Consider the following 17488-nt stretch of genomic DNA (forward strand, 5'->3'; position numbering starts at 1 on the left):
TTTTTTTTTGCTTTTTTTTTTTTAATATTTTTAAGTACATCTGGGATGATCGACATTCGAAATTCTTAAAAGCTGAATAAATATGCTCCATTAAATGAAATAAATATATGGATATATGTGGGGTAGTTCTATGCTAGTCCTTAGTTCGGCACTCCGGTAATGTCGCTTCGCAGGGTTCCATTTCCGGTGGTTTGGTCAGAAGATTACATTCCGTGTCCGCCACCACCACGTCGTGCTGATCCAGACACACCACGGATCGACGGCGTTGGGGCAGGGCGCCGGCGCTTGGACGGCAGGTGACGGGACAGAATTGCCAGGGTCCTGGCCACCAGTGAGCCGGACAGGGCTGATCCGAGCAGCTCCTGGTCTGACGGAGAGGTCTCTTGTTCTTGGCGTGCGTCCAACACGGCAGGGTATCACCCAGAACTGAAAAATATACATAATCAAGGTTAGAATTCTTAAGAATGTGAGGGGATGAAGTCCTCACCTTTGCCATTCTCCTGGCAGACTGGCTCCCGGTGCTGGACTCCGCCTCCGCAGGTGGAGGAGCAGGCAGTCCAGTTGCTGAGGCGCCACACGAACTGCCTGCCGGCGGAGACATTGAGGGCGGGCAGGGTGAACTCGTAAAAGATGCCGGAGTTGCTCTCATTGCCACGTACAATGGCCTGCAGGATAAACAAGGACTATAAGATACCCCATACTTTGGAAGAATATTGCCAGATAGGATCTTACATATAACGTTATGGAATGCTGGATGGGCTGAGGTATCGTGATGGTCTCCTTCTCATCGACCCGGTCGTACAGGCTCTCCGCTCCGGCGATCTCAAACTCCCCGGGCATCGATATAAGACTATCCCCATTGAGATAGAATCGATCTGAGTCCTGACCATTCTGGCCCACCCGACCCACGGCCAGGAAGTGCGGCGAGTTGGCCTCCTCCCGGATGAGAATGTGCCGGGCCCTGGGCGGTATCGTGACTATCTCGACGTAGGCACCGTCCCGGACGGCGAAGGCCGGAAAGGGCTCCGTGTAGACATCCCTCACCGGCTGGCACTGATCGCCAGAACCGCCACAGACACCGCAACGATCGTCCTGCATCTCCGAGTCGACGATCCAATCGCAACCAACTTTCTGAACAAAAGGCAGATCGGTTTAGGATCAGGAACATGACAATATGGATCCAGGATCCAGCACCCAGGACCTTACCTTGCAGATGCCGTCGATGCACATGTTGTTGGTGCCCAAAGTGCAGGGAGTTCCATCCAGTACTGTGGCGCCCCAGTTGGCGATGATGGTGTCGTCCACGTCAGTGCAAAACAGGCGACACGGATTATCTGGTATGGTAAAAATATATATGTATATAAGGGTCACTTATTGGAAAATATATCAAAGGCTTATAGCTATTTTCTAAGCAGTTCTTGGTTAGATCCCAGAGCGATATCTATATCTGATCCAATTATAATCCCATTCTTAATCGGAATATCTTAAAAGATTTGTGTATCGATTCTGCGTCGATCTGCATTCAAATCTGTCTATAAATTCCCCGTTTTATATTTTTCTAAATTTTATAAAGGAACCCATTACAAATTTCAGCATATTTACTTATGACTCTAAGCGATGTCTATATCTTTTCCATTTCTTATCCGATTCTTGCTCGTAATACCTTAAAAGATTGTTATTTCAATTCTCCAACAATCTGCATTAAATAACTCTCTTAAAATTTTTATTTCCTATTTTTAAAAATTTTTATACTGAAACCCTCTTTAAAATCCAGTATATTAACTTCTCCCTCTAAGCCCCACCAATATCGTTTAAAATAAACATCCCATTCCATCAAGCAATACCCTTCAATATCAATTCCCCACCAATCACAGAACCCGGATAAGAACCGGATATCATAAAATAAAAAAAAAGGTCCAAGATGTTTACTTACTTTTATCGAAGAAGGGCAACCACTTATAGGTGGCACCCTGGTAGCTAACATTATCGAATTTGGCGCACTGCTGAGCCCGGAAACTGGGCTCGTACTCCGGACACGGACGCTTCCGGCACACCTTGTACCGTTTCCGTTCGCCGATGCAGAAGACACCACCGTTGGCAGGTACCGGGGAGTCGCACTCCCGCTGCTGGGTGGAGACGCCGCCGCCACAGCTTCGAGAGCAGTCGCTCCACTCACTCCAATTGCCCCAGCCCCCGTTGACGGCGGCCAGCTCCTCCCGGCGGACGCACTTGCCGTTCTGACACCACTTGTTCCGGCCGCAGGCGGTGCCCGGGGCGGTGGGTCGCATGTGGGTGACGCACTCCCCGTTGACGCGACACCACAGCGTCGAGCAGAACTCGTGGGGGGCGGAGCAGGAGCCCACCTCGCTGTCGTTCGTCAGATTGAACTGGAGCCGGCACTGGCCCCGGGCATTGTACCTGGCTCCGGGCAGCTCGTCCGGATAGTTGTACTCATCCAGCGGCGTGGGCGGATCATCCAGGCACTCGCCCAGTCCCTGGCTGGAAATGTAATCACAGGATGGAAAGGTTTTCTTTAGAGGTCTAGTGTTACAATAGTTACTGACTCCAGGAAGTGGGTGATGTACTTCCGGCTGCAGTTCGACCAGCAAACCTGCAGGGTGTCCGCTCCGAAGGTGGGGGTCATGATGTGGACAATGGGACCCACCCGGGGATGGCAGCCAATCTTGGCAGTGTCGTGGAACATGCCGAAGCTAAAAATAAATTGGAAGAAAAATATTTCAAAATTAGATTAAAATTATGAATATTTATTAAATATATCTATCATTTATTGAAGAGTTTTGAAAAATCTATACCTAGTTTTTAAAAACAAAACATTTCTTAGAAAGATGTTTTTGAAAAATCTGTAGTTTAACCTATTTTATAATAGAATCTTATATACATATATCTTATATAAAAATTCGTATGAAAACCATATGATATGAGGTTCGAAACCGACACTACAAAGTTGCATTTTTCTGTCAAGAAAAAGCTAAGAAATTAAAAACCTGATTATTATAATAGTAATTCGTAAAATAATAACCAATGCAGAGCAAATGGCTTCTGGCCTAAACAAGCGTGTTTATATCCGATTAAAAAGACATTAACTCGTACAAAAAAAAAACAAAGAAAAATTAAAAAATTAAAAATCAAATCGTGACACTGTCCGGACCACCTGTTGCTCCCGCCCAGGGTGAGATGGCTGGAGATTCCGGCCGGTCGACTTACACAATTAATACAAGTACCCACCGGAGTCGAAAGGGGGCGGACCAGGACACAGAAAGAAAATTATAATACGCTATTTTTTAAAAACAGATTTTCTTAAAAAAAAAATTCTTCAAAAATTAGCCTTTTATATATACGTTTTAGTATATGTATATTTATTTGGTTTTCTTACAAAATTTCTCTCAGTGCATCACTGACTGACTGAGCCAATTTCGTAGCGATCACGCTAGACTAGCTGACGGCCACTTGGCTGAGTTTGCAAAAAAAAAAATAATAAAAAATTTAAAAAAAAACACTTAAAAAGTGAGAAAAAAATAAACAACGACCCACAGTCAGTCAATTGGAAACTTGGTTCCGATCTGAACCAATCCCCAGCCACTGGACCCCCCCGGATTCCCCGGACCCGAGGCGATAAGCCAGCCAAACCGGACCCGGACAACATCGACTACGTTGGCTATACATGGGTGTAAGCTTTCATTCAATTTCAATTTAATTCAATTCAATTTCAATATGATTCCACTTGACGGAAGTCACTATGAATCACTAAGTACTTTTCAGAAGTACCTGAGAGGTTTTCGGATCATTTTTTAAGGGGTATTTTTTATAAATATATTTTTTATACTTCAATTTCTAACTAAAAGGTTAATTCTTTACAGAAATGTTAGAAAATTTCAATATAAATAGTGACTTGTTCAGTTATTTTTCTTAAAATTTCAAATATTTTTATAAAATTATTTAAAAAAACAAGTTTTTAAACAATATTTTGATAGAGAATCTTAAATTATAAGATCATAATGCTACAAAATATCTAAGTATCTTTAAATAATACCTCTATAAAATTTATTAAAATATTTTTATTTGAAAATAAAGTGACTTTGTCACTTGGTCATCTCTAATGGAGCTCGACTAATTGAGTTTGAATCGTAGCAGGAAGCCGGGGCATCAAGAGGTGACACCGGAGGCGGGTTTGGACTCAGTCTGAGTCCGAATCGGAGTCTGATTTTGTGACTGAAACGGGGTGCCAGTGGGCGTGCAACGCAGGCGATCATTGTCACAACAAAAAGGCAGCATTCAAGAAATAAAAAAAAAGGCAGACACAACACGCAGGTGTCGTAGCATCCGTCGCGTCGCGTCCACTTAGGTGTTTGAATAAAAAATTATACAACAAATTGTATAGCTTATATAGTATTAGTAGTAGCTATTGATTCATTCATTAAACTGAATTGGGCCGGTCATAAATCTTGACAGGTTTCGGTTATCAGGCAGGCAGGCAGGGGGCTGCTGGGTATGGGGATGCAGCATGTGTAGTGGCAAGTGGCATGTGGCATGCGTTGGCCGCTGACTGTTGGCCAATGTCTGGCGCCGCAGGTGGTAATGCAAATTGTTGCCGGCTACCTGTCTGCCACCGCCACCGCTTAACTGGACACCCATGCTTGCCCCAAACACTGACACTTAAATGTGGAAAATAATTTCCTTAAAATTTGACAGAAAAAATATAGTTTTTGTTTTATAAATTAAATGAATCGAAAGGGAAATTAAAACATTCATTAATGTTTAAGTTAATTAATTTGTATTCAGAATATTCAGGCTTGGTAAAGTTTAAGGTTAAAATGGTTCAAAAACGTTTAATATTCGAGGATAACAGAACTGTTTGAAAGCTTTATTTATAAGAAATATTTAAGACTAAAACTATACTTATTTATGGAGTGAAAAATAAATTTTAAAAATCTTTTAAATCTTAAAATTTAACTTTAATCTTCAAAAAACCTAATAAAAGACTTACTTATGACCCAGCTCGTGAGTGATCGTGTGGGAAAGCATTATGCCATTATCCTCATTAACGCTGCAGGATTGCTTGGGCTTGCACATCCCACCCACATTGGCCAAGCCCAGGGTCCTGGAAAAAATCACCAAAATATATATCTAGATTCCAGATAAAACCATATATAATATTATTAAAACTCACATGCAGTTGTTGGCACAAATATTTTTACGTGTAATTAGAATGGCCACATCGTGATGATGGGGATCCTTTTCACTGATTTTGTTTAATTTGTGCTGCCAGCTAGAGTTTAAAACAAAATAAAATAATTAATATATATTTTAAAATACAAAATATTAAAAAAATTTTAAGTAAAGAACCTGCAGAATCGATCCAGATTCTTCTGAGCATTCTGACTGAGATTTAGCTGCTGCTGGGACTCGTCTTCGTCCAGCTGGATGATTCGGACCACCACGATCTCAATGGAGTTGCCGATGCTGGGGTCCTTGTAGAGGGCCGACACCATGTTCATGATGGTGAGCAGATAGCCGTTGAGGTCCTTGTGGAAGGCCGACATTGTGGCATCAGCCACGATCAGGGTCTCTACGTGCCGGGGACTGCTGATGGAGCGCCGTCGTCGGGGCGTCTGCTCCGCCGGTGGCGTCTCCTGGAATTGCGTCTCGTACTTGAATTTGGTGTGCGGCGGCCGGTGGTGACGCTGCCGGCGAGGATGCTGGCGAGGATGCGGCCGATGGTGGTGGTGATGATTCCTACGTATCTGCCGTCCGCCCTGGATCTTCACCTTGCCCCGGGCCTGCCATTCCAGGCGGGTCTCCATCCGTCGGCGGGGCTCCCTCGTCCCGCAGTTACTGATCCCCGATGGGGAGGAAGATGAGCCTCCTCCGGCCGCTCCTCCTCTCTTCCGATTGTGCCGCTTTCTGGACTAGAATGTTAAATTATAATCCTTAGTTTCAAAAGTCATAGAAGGTGTATATATTTTGAGTTACCTTTGGCCTCACGGAGGCCCTCTGGAAGACCACATGTGGATGACCATTTTCGGCATCCGGTTCGTGGTGCTTGGACGGTTCTATGAAGTACTCGTTGCTGGCCGTCCGTATGTGACCCACCAGTCCGGAGCACGTGGAGATGGCCACGTTGGTGTTGGCCTCCTGACCTCTGACCTTGCCCTGGAAGTGGCAGTTCAGATGACGGGCCGTCAGGGGCGATCTGGTGCGAAGATCCCGCCGGTGTCGCTCCACAACTAGATGCGGTGCCAGGAAGTAGTTATGCGGTCTACGAGGAGAAAGATCTTGAGATGAATCCTTAGGGCTTCAGGTCTTACTTACACCAGCTCCAGGTGCAACGTTTCATTGGCCAGCGGCAGTTGCAAGTGCAGTTCTGCCGGCTCCAGATCCTGATTCGAGAGACTACGTCGCTGGCGATGACGACGATGATCCCGCTCATGGGTGTAGACCAGGTCGTGGGTCATGAAGAGGCCATTGGAGTGTACGCGTCGCGGCACCACCAGCTGCCCCTCGCCAGGCATCAGTTCTCCGGAATGAAGTCCGTGTAGAGGGCCCGGACTCGGACCCGTTGCCCCCGATCCCGGGGCCAGCCACAGGAGTAGGAGCAGGGGTAGGAGGAGGACCTGTCGGACGGGGCAGTGATCCTGTGACATCCTGTTGCTCAAATCCATGTCTCCTGATCCGCAGCCCTAGCCGTTGTCCAGCCGAGTTCTCAGCAGCATGGCAGCGATTGCATTCTACGCCGCGAGGATCGTGAAGGACTCAAAGGATTTAACTGAAAAGATGCAATAAATTAGTATTAATTTTTATCCAAAACTATTAGATATCCATCTTGTAATCATATTTGATTAGAAATCAATCAAAAGGGCCTGAATACTTTTGCGGTTTGGCTATTTTTATTGATTTTAGACTCGAGACCCTCTATGCGGTTTCTGTCTGGCGCCAGATCTTAGCCAGGTTAGGAAAACCTACCCACCAGAGGAGGAGGGGCGGCTAGGCTTAACCCATAACCAGCCAGACTATGCTAAGTATATGCCATCAACAGAAATGGATATCTTTGCCGGATAATAAATAAAAGGTGATTTGCTTTTGGCCAACACTTTCGAGTTGTGGGGGCACTAGAGTAGCCAAAAATGGCTAAAAACAAGAAAGGAAAGCTAACTTCGGGCGGAGCCGAAGTTTATATACCCTTGCAGTTAAAACCGGATATATATCGCAAACATCGGATATAGTTGGCCGATCCTTATGGGAATAGGAATATATAATCCAATTTATTACAATACAAAATCTAAAAAAAGTCCCAAACTTCTATCTTCAAAAATACGAAAGTTGATATTTCTACCAAATACCATTTCCGATCGTTCAGTTATATGGCAGCTATGGGATATAGTCGGCCGATCCTAATGAAATTTGGTAGGTTGGATCAACTGACCAAGAATTAAATCTGTACTAAGTTCCAGCTTTCTATCTTCAAAAACACGAAAGTTGGGTCATTTCCGATCGTTCAGTTATATGGCAGCTATAGGATATAGTCGGCCGATCCTTATGAAATTTGGCATGACGTAATGTTTTGCCAAAAATACAAAAATAAAAAAAAAATGTTTTGCTCACATGTCAAATTTGAACTCTCTAACTCTAAAAACACCAAAGTTATACCATTTCCGATCAATCAGTTATATGGCAGCTATAGGATATAGTCGGCCGATCCGGGCCGTTCCGACTTATATACTGCGTGCAAAGGAAAGAAGGGTGTGTGCAAAGTTTCAAGACGATAGCTTTAAAACTGAGAGACTAGTTCGCGTAGAAACAGACAGACGGACAGACAGACGGACAGACGGACAGACGGACAGACGGACATGCTCATATCAACTCAGGAGGTGATCCTGATCAAGAATATATATACTTTATAGGGTCGGAGATGTCTCCTTCACTGCGTTGCACACTTTTGACCAAAATTATAATACCCTCTGCAAGGGTATAAAAATCGAATCGAAAATCTTTAGACAAGACACGGGCCATAAAATTAAACAAATTTTATTTGCCTTTAGTTTTTAGTTGTTAGTGTTTAGTGTTTAGTTGTTTTTTTTTTTTTAAGCGGCGCTTCAAAGCAACAAGAACAACATCTCAGTCTGAGCCAAGTTCGAGCCAAGTCCGAGTCATTATCAAAGCAACACGACAACTTAATTATTCAATAGATTGACGCAGTCAACGGGGCTCTTATCACGATCACGATTTGTAATTTATGATAAATGTTGGCAATTCCATTAATAAAATTAAACAAAAGCTCATTAGCTTCAGAGCCGATTTGCAATCGAAACAAAAGCAAGAAACTAAATCAAAATTATCAGAATTTAAACTAGACTTCCCCCAAAAAAAATACGATCTGTAGAGTCGTATACTCTTAGTTTTGGAAAGATTTTATTAATTTATATTGAGTTCTATCTTTTAAGATTTTTTAAATAATTTTGTAAAGCTTTTTGATGCACTTTTTTTTTGGGAAAGACCTACTCAAAAGTTTGACGTCATTTTGTATAAAAAATTAACACTTTTTTTGAGACTGCGTCAGTAAAAAATACATCAAATCAATAAGAAAGTAATAACAAATATATAAATAAGGTATTAAATCTAGGAGAAATTTGTTGGATTCATTTAAGTATTTTTATTGACTTGATAATGTTTTAAATAAATATTTTAAATAGTCTTTGGAGAGGGATGTCTTTGGAGAGAGAATGAACATTAATTATTTTCATTCTTATAACTTTGTGTTAAAAAAATATTTGAATTAATGATTCAAGATTTTTTAATAAACACCTTTACAAGTACTCCTCTTAAGTCAATATAAAATATATTTAAATATATTAAAACATAATAAAGACCCTGTTTAATAACATTTATATTCGAATGTCATGGAAGATCTCTTTTCCTTAAAACAATAGTATAATACAAAAATTATTTAAATTACTTTTATACATATATTTATGAAACTTATGGAATATATTAAAATCCTGCTCTCCTAGTCCTCCTCCTATTAAAGTAACAACTCCTTTTATATAAAAGATCTTTAAAGAACAATCTAGTTTCTTACAATATTCAAATATTCCCAAAATATACAATTAATAAAATATTCCCTAGGGTATATAAAAGTCAAATGTACCCCTTTTAAACGGGCAGAGCATCTGCCTGGCGCCAATGACCTTGATGTGGAGATGTGGCGCCTGCGGCACAGGTGCCGTTCTTAATTCCGAATTCAATGCGAACTCATCATGGCCATATAATGATGGCCATAAAATATGCGCTTAAATATTGGATATACCCCGAAAATTCCCACTCGCCGGCAATTCCTGTTTGTCTCTCTTTTTATTCTTTCTTCTAAAGATATATTATATTTAGACTTATTCTGTGAATCTAAAGTCGGCGAAACTTGAAAGAGTTCCCATCTAAATTAGCAAGCGCCACATGATTGTATATTAAAATGTATGTGCCATTGTCCGTCTGTCCGTCTGTCCGCCTGTCCGTTTTGTATTTTTTTTTCCTTCATTATGCTGCTGAAATGACAGAGAATGGCGACCGGCAGTAGGCGCCACTTTTAATTATCAATCAATCAATCACTGCCGCCCGACGGCTCCCTCCATTAAATGTCAGCCAATTGATTGCAAAGCCCCGAAGACTGGGACGCCAGTCGAGGCGTCCTCTCCGCTGTCCACCCATGGCTGGGCCCCCCTCCCCCCTTATTGCCTCCCTCTTTGGTGAATGATCAATGATCGTTGGGGTATTGTGGGCTCGGCTGGCTTGGAGCTCCAGGACTAGCAAGAGCTCTGCCATGAGGATGTCATCAATCAACGAAACCTTGGCATTGCCATTCAAGACTAATTTTAAGTTTTAATTTTAAGAATAAAAAACCTCTTAGAATAATAACAAGGCCCTTATAGTATAATTTGATATTCCAAGAACTGAAATGATCTCATTCATGTATTCCATTCAGAAATTTCACTTGAATTGAATTTCAATTTCCTTCGATTGGGGAAGTACCTCAATCAAAAAAAGTAAACCTACGTCATACGTTGGCGTTTGATTTTTTTTTTGTTTATTAATTTTTTATGAAGCTTTTTTAGGCAATTTTCAGACATTTATCAGAAGATTTGTCACCTCTGATTTTGGTCAAGCGATCCATCGATCATCGCCTTTCGGCCAAGTGACGCATATTTATGTTAATGAAAGGCCATATCAAGATCGGATATATACACCTCCACCTCCTTAGCCGTCTCTCCTTATAGCTATAGCTATGGTCACATCCATACATACATCTAAAATCCAAAGACCCTCTGGCTCTGGCTCTGGCGAATTTCCGATTTCACTTTGTGCCTCCAGCTAGTACTCCGAAAAGGCGAAGCAATTTGTACGCCCACCGATTTGCCAGACCCCAAGACTTTTCAGACCAGACTGGGCCAAAGACCGGACCAAAATGGATCTCCGAGCTGGAGAATCGAGGCGTTGGGGATCTGGACGGGGGCTCTTCGGTATCCACATCCACATAGGCATTGGCGGAGCCGGTGGAGCTGGAGCTGGAAGCTTGGAGCTGGATTCTCCATTCATGTGTTTCTGCCATTCATGCGTCGTTGTGGATTCATTGAGAAACGCACAGGCCCACTCCATACACACATTTCGTTTTTCTATACACTTTCTTGGGAGGGGTATAACATTTTTATAGCAGAACTTATATAAGATTTTATTTTTTGTACAAAATTAGTGTTGTTCATAGTTTTTCAAGAGGGATTCTATATTTTCTATATTTTGGTATTATAATTAATAATACAATACTATAATTAAAAAATGTATTTCAGATTTGAAACATTCAAAATGTGCTTTATATTGAAAATATTAAAGTTTCAGTTAAATATGAATATAAATCCCTCTATAGAGATCTATTTTGGAGATGAAGATCTATTAAGGTATAGGCTTTTTAAGGAATTAGGTTTTTCATAAACCTAAAAACTGTTTTTATGATTAGGATGTAAAATTGGAAGTAGGAGGAAGTAGTACTTTTCAGAATAGTTCGAAACTTTTTGAAAATTCTTATAAAATACCTAAAAAAGGGTATTTCAAAACTCCTCTTGCTTTTTTCAGCCTTTTTCGTTTATGAGGTTTTTTTTATGAATGAAATGAAACTTTTCACGTAAAACGACGATTCCATATTGCTCGCTTCGGCTACGGTTGGGTTGGGTTTGCCCCCCCAAAGACCCCCTAATGCCCCTTGGGCCCCCAGACCCCTTCCATTTCCCATAGGCAGTGTGTGCTTGTGTTTTTTTTTTTTCTCCCATCTCGGGGCATACTATTTGAATCTCAAGTCTCGGATCTCGGATCTTTGGGCTTCGCTGGCGCGTTCGTTGGCATGTGGGCCGAAAATGTATTTTTATGGCAACGTCGTTCGATTTATTATTTAATTTTTTTGTTGTTTTGTCTTTTTGTTTGTGTTATTATTACCAAGTAGTAATGCTTGTGTGCTTTGTATTTTTTTTTTATATTTTGCACAGCATTTCTTGGGGATGATGTGCTGGTGCAGTTTTATGGACCGTCAATGGATCGAATTGGCCAACTGGTTCGGGCCAAAAAAAAAACAACTAAAAACTTGAAAAAAAAAAATTGTTTAATTTTTAGTTTATTTGTCACCAGAAAACACGATTACATTGTTGCTATTTATTTTTTTTTTTTGGGGTGACCATACATGACTTGCTGTTTTTTGTTTTTTACCGTTTTTGGGAGTAATTTTTTGTATATTTTTGGCCAGACAGTGAGATAAATTTTTTATTTATTTTTGTTTTTTTTGCCATGCTGAGATCACACAGGAAATTAGCTGGAAGTGTGTGTGCAAAGAAACAGCAGAGGAAGTGGGAATAGCGAAACCCGAAAAGTCATAGATCGCTGGCCCGTGATAAGATACAGATAGAAGATACCAGATACAAAATATCAGATACTATTAAGATACTAGATACCAGATACAAATGGATCTGGTCGAGTTCGACCTTGTTGTTTCCGATTTTTATTAATTTTCTCTTTCTATTTGTTAGGATTTGTCATTAGTTGTTTCCTAGATATGATTGTGGTATTTACTTAATTAGCTAAAATAATGAAAATACAATAAAAATTGATTTAAAATTTAGTAGATTTTGGGAAGCTTTTTTAAGAAGATTGTAGCTAGTGTAGGTACATACATATGCATGCATATTTTCTTATAGGATTCAGTCTTCTAAGCCCTAGTCCCTCAAAATCTTTACTTTTTGTGTGTTTTTTGTGTATATTCTTAAATAAATTTTCTTATTAAATAACCTATATTTCTGAACTAGATGTACTATATTTTTAGATATTTCTATAATTTAAAAAAAAAGCAAAGAAACCTATTGAAATCCAAGCTAATAAGCTTCAATAGGATGTTAATAGGTCTCTTTGGTTTATCTTTTGAAACCCTTGAGAAGTTTCAGAAAAATGTTGCCATATTTCTAATTTTTTTTACATTCTAATAGAAAGTTTTGGTTTTACAAAAGTTTAGGATAAACTGCCAAACCAAAAATCTTATCAAAAATAGCCATAAGCATACCGAGTTCGATTCCGATTCTGATTCCGTTTAGTTTCCGAATAAGATGCCAAAATCGAGTTCGAATCCAATTTCGAAAAACTGATCGTCGGATGAAGCCCGCAAATATTTTAAAACCGCAAACAAAAGCCGACGGTGGCAGCAAAAAAAAATAAATAAAAATAAAAACAAAGAAAGAGATGGCGTCAAGCCGGCGATGGTGTGTTTTTCGTTGTTTTTGATTGTGGGTTTTTTTTGTTGCTTATTTTTTATTTTATTTGTGTGTGCGTTTTTTTTTTTAATTTAGCTTGGCTTTAGGGGCGGTGATTATAACGCCAGGTAGGAGAACACCGGCGGCTTTCGGTTTCCGCTGCCAGAAGATTTCACAAGACGCGCGAATACATAAAGTACGAAACCAACAAAAAAAATAAAAATACATAAAAAACAATCAAATAAAAAATGATTTGTCCCGGGCACTGGCACTCGCAAAAAAAAACCAAATACGAGACACGAGATTACGATTTTTCGATTCAACTCCGATCTTCCATTTAATCACACACTCACAGCTATACACATTGTATTTATTTTGTTATTCAATTATTTAACATTAACAAAATAAGTTTGTTTTTTAAGCGAAGACACCGCACGGTCTATTTTGTTCGAAAAAACGCGATATCTTCGACTTTTCATCCGATTCGGTGGCATGCGTTGTGCGCGCTGCGAGTTTGCTTTTCAAATTGAAAGTTCGGTTGAACGCGACAGCGTTTTCAACATGTTGCAGCTCTTGGTTTGACGAGCGCCAGTGTTGAGCAACTTCGAACAGAAATTCCATTTTTTTAAGTTTTCCAACAAAAAGCTGCAGAAAGTCGCGCGTTTATTTAGTTATATTAATTAAATGAATAACTAAATATAATAACTTCATATTAAACTATAATAACTTCATTTAAATAATATAAATAATTTGAATAAAAAAAAAAAAAACAACAAAATTAATTAAATTCTTCCTCTGAATATATTGGGGATGGGTGATGGAGGTGGGGAAGGAAGGAGGAGGATTTCTGGTGACCTGCCACCACATCCACAATTCCTTCATGGTGGAGCCCGGGACATATTTTTTACTAACCACATCCATACACTTTTTAAATTTTAGGTGCGTTTTAGCATTAGCAGTGATCTTCAAATCAAAACTCACTGTTTATTTGGCCAAAACATTGTAAGCTTGTGTGGGCCAGGTTCGTTATCGAACCTTTAAGATTAGAGCCTTGAAGACGCTGATTTTTACCCAATAAGAGGCTTAGAGATGTACTGAAGAAGACTTTCTAAAGTACTATTTACTGAAAAATAAAAAACCAAAAAATTGTAGCAGTATTGTAGTAGCCTGTCTGTCGATTTTTTTTTTTGTTGCCATGCGTGTTTGCTGTATAATTATAATCGTATCATGCACATCTTCTTTATGGCGACGATCAGCAGAAATTGCTGCCTTATCTCTCGGCTCTTCCAGAAACGGCTCAAAAAAAAAGAGGAAATATTGGGTGGAGGAGGGGCTATAAGGCCGGCGTATCCCGCCAAGGACACTCCGTTAAATGCGGCCCTGCAGCTAAAAAAAAAAAATAATAAGAAACTAAAAATAAAAACAAAAGGGGAGTAAATTGTTTAAAATTATCACATACTAAAGCTGCCGGAGGAACAGGAGTGGTCTGCTGCTCTTCTTTCTCCACAGTTCTTCATCCTCTTTGGTTTTTTTCTGATGTTCTTCTACACCGAAAAACATTATTTGGCTAAACAGCATCTGTAAAATATATATTCTTTCTCTCTCTCTCTCTCTCTCTAAAAGAGATTGTATCTTTTTATCTCTAAGATGTATCTGTTTTTTTTAAGTGCATCCTCTTTGTCGATCCTCCACCGAAGCAAATCACATTATTAGCCGCCGTCGCTGTCCGCCGAGTGTCCGTCTGTCCGGCGTAGTTGCACGTTATTTTTAAAATTTTGTTCGTTCGGCCCCCGTTTGATTTTAGGCGCCAAGCGATGTCGCCGGCGTTTGGCTGCAAATTGTGGCGACACGTCTGGAGCGTGGCAGCAGCAACAGCAACAACAGCAATAGCAGCACAGATACAGATACAACTTCTTACAATTCAGATACAAGATACAAGCAAGCAGATAAGGCGCCAAAAGAGCGCTAGTGTCAGAGGGAGATGGAGCTAATGATCTGTGAGAGGGAGCTGTTGTGTCGGAAGATACAAGATAAGGGAGACGGGCCAACAGACGCCACCAACGCCAGACTGCCGGCTAGAAAACAAAAAAAAAATACAAAAAAAACCGGGCAGCATCGGCTCTGCCGGCGCTTCAGTCGCTGCGATGCCGGCAGATATCAAGCACGTCTCAATCTCAATCATTCAGGGTCTGGTCTCGGGGTCTGGAAAGCCACTGCCGCTCAATTAACAATGAAAAGTCGGTCTGGTACGTCATAATATATTTTTATCTGATTACCTGGCTGCGGTGAGCGCTAGAGATGGACTTGGCGGCGTGTCACGCCAGCATCACTTGGGAATTAAGATAAATTATAAAATAATTTTTAAACAATAGGATGTATAAACTTTCTCCTTGAAATTTTGTAGATTTATATTTCAAGTTTTTTAAAAACAATAATCTAATAATAAATTCTTATTGATTTATTTTCAACTCCCTTTTTTTAGACACAACTTTTTTACTGTGTACCTCGTGACACGAGGCCACCTTCAGGCATTTACAAGGCAAGCAGTGGCGCCGATCGTCAGGGACGCCAAATGGATGGCCCGGTCGGGTCCCACAGCACCGCAGAATCGTGCCTTAGCTCCGTCCCGACTCACAAACACAACTGCCCGCTCAGCTCCAGATACACAGATACAGATACAGATGCAGATGCAGATTGTATGTCGGCTTTGGCGCTGACTCTGGGACTGGAATAACATCATTGCCGGTCCGTCTGTCATCCGTGTTGTTTGCATTGTTTTTTGTTTGTTGCTTCCTCCGGCCCGCCACTAGTGCTCAGATTCTGTGGCGTATGTAATTTTTCGCGTGACTCCCATGTCAAGATTTGATCTTCAGCAGATCTCACTCGTGGCGTCTACGTCTGCGCCTGCGTCTGCGCCGACGTCAACGTGGCGCGGGGCGGCGCAACGCTGGCGTCAGTCGCCAGTCTCATCAATCGCGGACCCGGGATCGCGGAAAAAGGTCAAAATTGTGAAATGTTGGCACAACAACAACCATATTTGCATAAATATTAAGTGGAGGAATATTTCATGAACATGAATACCCCACAATTTCGTGGGGTACCCTTTATAAAAACCTAAAAAAATTTTTAAAATCCTATTTAAGGAACGGTTTTTAAACTTTTCGAATTTTTCCCAAGGGACTTACCCCAACAATATTGTGGGTTTTCCCTATTTCCGATCAGGAATAAAGTACCATTTAGTAATCAGGGAACCCAAAAGCGACTTTCCTTATTCAAAACATTGCTTAAATATCGTTTTTAAATTTTTCGAATTTTTTGCAAGGGGTTCCCCTACAATATTGTGGGTTTTCCCAATTTCCACACTTTTGCTCCTTCCGATGGCCATAGCTCTGGCAATTTGTATCCGATCAGGAAATAAAGTACCATTTAGTAATCAGGGAACCCAAAAGCGACTTTCCTCATTCAAAACATTGCTTAAATATCGTTTTTAAATTTTATGAATTTTTTGCAAGGGGTTCCCCTACAATATTGTGGGTTTTCCCAATTTCCACACTTTTGGTCCTTCCGACGGTCATTTCTCTGGCAATTTGTATCCGATCAGGAAATAAAGTACCATTTAGTAATCAGGGAACCCAAAAGCGACTTTCCTCATTCAAAACATTGCTTAAATATCGTTTTTAAATTTTCCGAATTTTTTGCAAGGGGTTCCCCTACAATATTGTGGGTTTTCCCAATTTCCACACTTTTGCTCCTTCCGATGGCCATAGCTCTGGCAATTTGTATCCGATCAGGAAATAAAGTACCATTTAGTAATCAGGGAACCCAAAAGCGAATTTCCTCATTCAAAACATTGCTTAAATATCGTTTTTGAATTTTCCGAATTTTTTGCAAGGGGTTCCCCTTCAATATTGTGGGTTTTCCCAATTTCCACACTTTTGGTCCTTCCGATGGCCATAGCTCTGGCAATTTGTATCCGATCAGGAAATAAAGTACCATTTAGTGATCAGGGAACCCAAAAGCGACTTTCCTCATTCAAAACATTGCTTAAATATCGTTTTTAAATTTTACGAATTTTTGGCAAGGGGTTCCCCTACAATATTGTGGGTTTTCCCAATTTCCACACTTTTGCTCCTTCCGATGACCATAGCTCTGGCAATTTGTATCCGATCAGGAAATAAAGTACCATTTAGTAATCAGGGAACCCAAAAGCGACTTTCCTCATTCAAAACATTGCTTAAATATCGTTTTTACATTTTATGAATTTTTGGCAAGGGGTTCCCCTACAATATTGTGGGTTTTCCCAATTTCCACACTTTTGCTCCTTCCGATGGCCATAGCTCTGGCAATTTGTATCCGATCAGGAAATAAAGTACCATTTAGTAATCAGGGAACCCAAAAGCGAATTTCCTCATTCAAAACATTGCTTAAATATCGTTTTTGAATTTTCCGAATTTTTTGCAAGGGGTTCCCTACAATATTGTGGGTTTTCCCAATTTCCACACTTTTGGTCCTTCCGATGGCCATAGCTCTGGCAATTTGTATCCGATCAGGAAATAAAGTACCATTTAGTAATCAGGGAACCCAAAAGCGACTTTCCTCATTCAAAACATTGCTTAAATATCGTTTTTAAATTTTCCGAATTTTTTGCAAGGGGTTCCCCTACAATATTGTGGGTTTTCCCAATTTCCACACTTTTGCTC

At 40.5% G+C, this 17488-nt stretch overlaps 1 protein-coding gene across 2 annotated transcripts; it reads right to left on the reverse strand.

The window, feature by feature from the left end:
• Positions 1 to 7: 7 nt before the first annotated feature.
• AdamTS-B (ADAM metallopeptidase with thrombospondin type 1 motif B) lies at positions 8 to 13300 on the reverse strand. Of its 2 annotated transcripts, XM_017254558.3 has the most exons (12): positions 12602 to 13300; positions 6331 to 6784; positions 5992 to 6277; positions 5365 to 5927; positions 5189 to 5287; positions 5006 to 5119; positions 2565 to 2711; positions 1934 to 2499; positions 1207 to 1334; positions 733 to 1131; positions 488 to 665; positions 8 to 426 (listed from the first exon to the last, which is right to left on the reverse strand). In XM_017254558.3, the coding sequence occupies exons 2-12, from the start codon at positions 6678 to 6680 to the stop codon at positions 134 to 136; spliced, it is 3123 nt and encodes a 1040-aa protein (XP_017110047.2). In that variant the 5' UTR covers positions 6681 to 6784; positions 12602 to 13300; the 3' UTR covers positions 8 to 133. The 2 variants fall into 2 exon arrangements, with proteins under 2 accessions (XP_017110047.2, XP_070133880.1); XM_070277779.1 differs by lacking the exons at positions 8 to 426; positions 488 to 665 and having other exon boundaries at positions 902 to 1127.
• Between the last annotated feature and the right edge of the window lie 4188 nt (positions 13301 to 17488).

This window comes from Drosophila bipectinata, chromosome XL (genome assembly GCF_030179905.1).
Source record: "Drosophila bipectinata strain 14024-0381.07 chromosome XL, DbipHiC1v2, whole genome shotgun sequence".
Lineage (NCBI taxonomy): Eukaryota > Metazoa > Arthropoda > Insecta > Diptera > Drosophilidae > Drosophila > Drosophila bipectinata.